At 31.3% G+C, this 4856-nt stretch overlaps 1 protein-coding gene across 1 annotated transcript; it reads left to right on the top strand.

The window, feature by feature from the left end:
• Positions 1-279: 279 nt before the first annotated feature.
• LOTGIDRAFT_176269 (hypothetical protein) lies at positions 280-4712 on the top strand (the record flags this gene model as incomplete). The annotated part of the gene is made up of 9 exons (XM_009068044.1): positions 280-342; positions 1392-1502; positions 1717-1869; positions 2190-2275; positions 2520-2596; positions 2980-3064; positions 3387-3490; positions 4467-4523; positions 4681-4712. 9 exons carry the CDS (start codon positions 280-282, stop codon positions 4710-4712), a joined length of 768 nt encoding a protein of 255 aa, XP_009066292.1.
• Between the last annotated feature and the right edge of the window lie 144 nt (positions 4713-4856).

The raw sequence follows: 4856 nt of genomic DNA, 5'->3' as shown, positions 1-4856 counted from the left end.
TTGGATAAACCTCTTGGCAATGATCTTTCCCGGATTATCTGTACCCATGTACAGATGGGTGGACTGAAATTATGAATGAAGGTGACTTATTCAAGGTCGAGCTTATCCTGTCTGCTCTCGCCGACTTCAAAAGATGGTTTTATCTGAGATGTTTTTGTTTAGGATATTTAAGTTTTCTGAAACAAAATGTCGTCTGCAATGGGACTAATTTTCAGCAACGGGCCAAATTCTTCTCGTTTTTACTCGAAGGGAAATAACTCTATTTAACAATAATCCAAGATGGCGGCGACAGGAGTCTTGCCTTTCGTCCGAGGCATTGATTTGACGAAAAATGACTTTAAGGTTTGTAATTTTTTTATTTTTGATGTATAAGTTATAAGCAGACGATAAGGGGTTTCTCTACGTATCATTTTTATAGATCTGGCTTCAATGGTTCAAAAGTGAAAGTAGTCCAAAGCCAAAGTACCTTTTTTTCTGTTAGTGTTTCTGATTTTTTTTTTTTTTTGACTTGTGATGATGCCCTCTTCTCATAGGCACCTATTTTTTATTCTCTATACTGTACAGTCCATATTTATTACAAGCTTTTCAACCAGTCGACAATTTTTCTGTTTTTTTGACTGTTCAATGGAATGGCACATTCATTTGCATTTAAAGTCTCTAAGCCTACTAAGTTTTAACCCGAAGTTAACATCTGGCATTAGGCCCGACCCCCTGCTGTCCCTGCCCCCCTGCTGTCCCTGCCCCCTGGGTATCTAATGTAATCAAAGATTATTTCTGATTTTGTATCTAATGATCTTATATCCTGTCTCTTTGACTATATGAAATTCCAAACTTCACGCACACATGATTAAAATAAGTTTAGAAGCAGAGGAATAATTTAAAGGCCTTTTCCTATATTCTGATAAGTTAAGATAAGATTATAGAATAAGAAAATTAAAAACATGTCTCATGTGACAAAGTTGTGGTATTGATAAAGAAAATCTTGAAAAAAGAATTTTGAATAATTTTATGGATGGCTTCATTTTTTTTTTCATTCCTCTTCAGTATGTTATCTGTAATATTTTTCCTACAGGGACATACACTTTCTGAATTACACAAGATGCCACTGCCCCTAGACTCTGCCCCCACCCAAGTCTCCCTCCCTCCCACCCTCTCAATCCTCCCCCACCCCCCTACCTGTCTCTCTATCTCCATCCTATTATTGAATGATAACTGATCTCGCTATTATTTGTTATTAAGAGGGAAACAAGTTTCCGGAGTTGATCGAGGAGACCCCCCTGACCCCCTCCCCCACACCCTTCCTATCTCTCTATCTCCGTCCTATTATTGAATGATAACTGATCTCCTCCCTCTCTGTTGACCTATTTTTGAAAATTATTTGTTATTAACAGGGAAACAAGTTTCCGGAGTTGATCGAGGAGATGACAGGATTAAGATGGTTGAAATTATCAACAACACATCTACAGAAGATGCCACAAGAGTTGGCCAACTTAGATAAATTAGTAAGTTAATTAGTACTATTAGAATACATGCCCTCTTTCAGCTTAATATTTTTATCAACTTAAAATCATTCTAAAATTACTGTTTAAAGCTTTTATTCAAATTCACTTTAATAAGATTGGCAGAATTCAATATACCAACGAACTAGCTCGGATAATAGTTGATTATAAACCATGTATGATGAACAAAATACTTCAAGTTTGTTTATTATTTTAGGAAGAATTGACAATAAAGAATAATTCTATCAGTGATTTAGGAAAGTTTTTACCCAAACTTCCAGCCTTGTCCAAGTTAAATTGTCGTTATAATGAAATTACTGATAAAGGTGTTCCAGCAGAATTATTTGATTTGTCTGAACTATCTGTTGTGGTAGGTATAATATTTATGTTTTTATTTGATTTGAGTTGTATTATATTATTTACTCTGTAAATGTCCAGCAAGACATGCTATCCCTCTTATCAACTAGTTGTTCCTTTCAGAGAGACCACAATGCTAATTTCCTGTTCCATAAAAAATGTTACGATCAATTTTGTCATAAGTATAGTATTTCTGAATGTAAAATTCTATACTTACAGCAAATTCTTATGTTTAGAAGATCATTAGGTGACCTCAATCTTGTCTGGTAAAATTGAAATATTAACTTGAGGTAAATGTATTTTTTTATCTGATTATTACTTTATGTATTTCAGGATTTGAGCCATAATCAATTAACAGATGTCCCCCCACAATTAGAAAACGCTAAATCTGTTTTAGTTTTAAATCTTAGTCACAACCAGTAAGTCAAATTGTTAATTGAATTTTTTTAAATATTAACAGACAGTTGTTCACCTTAACATTGAGTTTTGTGTACATTATTATTATTATTATTATTATTAGTAATTCTGCAATATCAACATCTCTGTATAGATATCAACATCTCTGTATAGATATCAACATCTCTGTATAGATATCAACGTCTCTGTATAGATTTAGTTATAAATTCTGATATTGTTTGTTGTGTAATATTATTTATATTTTAGAATTGAGATGATACCAAACCAACTATTTATTAATTTAACTGATTTAGTTTTTGTAGATCTCAGTAACAACTGTCTAGGTATGATTTTTAATTCTTCAACTTTCAGTTTCACGTTTTTAACAGGAAAATCAGTCAAATTCTTTGTACTCTTTGCTTTAAAGAGATTGTTTAGAGGTTTTCTAAATTTTTATGTGTATCAGGGACACTGATAGTATCCATTTGTACCATTCAAATTTTCAATCAGATGTCTGTGGTTCCTACAATTCCCTTTAAACTATGTGTTTTATGACGTCACTATGACAAAGGTCCGTGTATATCAATAGCAGCTATCGAGATATTGACGTCAAAAAACACTAAATTAAGTATAAATAGTTTGTAAGAAACCAGGTTGTAGTAATTTTTAAAGCCTCAATATTTCTGTATGATCAGCTATAATAATTATTGATATTTGTATTTTGTAGAAACGTTACCCCCTCAGATGAGACGTTTAACTGATTTAAGAACGTTGATTTTAAATAATAATCCTCTTGTTCATGCCCAGTTACGGTAAGACAATCTATAATATATTATACTATTTACTCTATATAGTTATTATAAAACAGAAATAGTTTCTAACTTTATATCTATAGGTTATAATCCCGAGACATGGCTTCATTCACATGACAAGAATCCTGTCTATCTGCTGGTCCTTAGTCAAATCTCTGATCTTGTGTTGCTCTTGTACTGTTTGAAATTTGAACTATTTATATCTTCAATAGATTATAATAAACTCTGTAGTTTACAGGTCTGTCTTTGATATTTCTTCATGACAATCATCTTTCTCAGATTACACCCAGGATATTAACTCTCACTATATATTCTATTCCAGACAAATACCAGCATTAAGTGCGTTACAGACATTACATATGAGAAATACTCAGAGATCAATTTCTAATATTCCAATAGGACTCGAGGCTTTAACTAATTTACAAGGTACGTTTCTCTAGGGTTTTCTTCACTTAACAAAGATCAAATCCAGATTTTAACATATACAGTAATCTGATTGGATATTAAAACTAAGTTTAAAATCAATTTTAAATGATTGAGTATTGAGATGTCTGAAAGACTAAGGTTAGCTGATTTATGTTTTTGAGAGTTCATCTCAAAATGTTTGCAAAATGTCATAGCCCTTTATTTGTTTACATGACTTAGAAATGTTGTTCAGTAACGCCCCTTTGAAATGTAGAAAATTAGGGGGAAAAAATTCATTTGAAATTTCAATCCTTGAGGCTGTTGATTGTACTGATTTTAGTTTTGTAATTTCAAATTCTCCATTTTATTCATAATTCTGAACTCTGTTTTTTCAGATGTTGATTTTAGTGGTAATAATTCTGAACTCTGTTTTTTTAGATGTTGATTTTAGTGGTAATAATTCTGAACTCTGTTTTTTCAGATGTTGATTTTAGTGGTAATAATTCTGAACTCTGTTTTTTCAGATGTTAATTTTAGTGGTAATAATTCTGAACTCTGTTTTTTCAGATGTTGATTTTAGTGGTAATAATTCTGAACTCTGTTTTTTCAGATGTTAATTTTAGTGGTAATAATTCTGAACTCTGTTTTTTCAGATGTTAATTTTAGTGGTAATAATTCTGAACTCTGTTTTTTCAGATGTTGATTTTAGTGGTAATAATTCTGAACTCTGTTTTTTCAGATGTTGATTTTAGTGGTAATAATTCTGAACTCTGTTTTTTCAGACGTTGATTTTAGTGGTAATAATTCTGAACTCTGTTTTTTCAGATGTTAATTTTAGTGGTAATAATTCTGAACTCTGTTTTTTCAGATGTTGATTTTAGTGGTAATAATTCTGAACTCTGTTTTTTCAGATGTTGATTTTAGTGGTAATAATTCTGAACTCTGTTTTTTCAGATGTTGATTTTAGTGGTAATGATTCTGGATGTTGTTTTTTCAGACGTTGATTTTAGTGGTAATAATTCTGAACTCGTTTTTTCAGACGTTGATTTTAGTGGTAATAATTCTGAACTCTGTTTTTTCAGATGTTAATTTTAGTGGTAATAATTCTGAACTCTGTTTTTTCAGATGTTGATTTTAGTGGTAATAATTCTGAACTCTGTTTTTTCAGACGTTGATTTTAGTGGTAATAATTCTGAACTCTGTTTTTTCAGATGTTGATTTTAGTGGTAATGATTCTGGATGATGTTTTTTCAGATGTTAATTTTAGTGGTAATAATTCTGAACTCGTTTTTTCAGATGTTAATTTTAGTGGTAATAATTCTGAACTCTGTTTTTTCAGATGTTGATTTTAGTGTAAAATTCCGAACTCTGTTTTTTCAGATGTTGA

The sequence above is a fragment of the Lottia gigantea genome (assembly GCF_000327385.1).
Source record: "Lottia gigantea unplaced genomic scaffold LOTGIsca_883, whole genome shotgun sequence".
Lineage (NCBI taxonomy): Eukaryota > Metazoa > Mollusca > Gastropoda > Lottiidae > Lottia > Lottia gigantea.
This window is presented reverse-complemented; position numbering and strand designations above follow the sequence as displayed.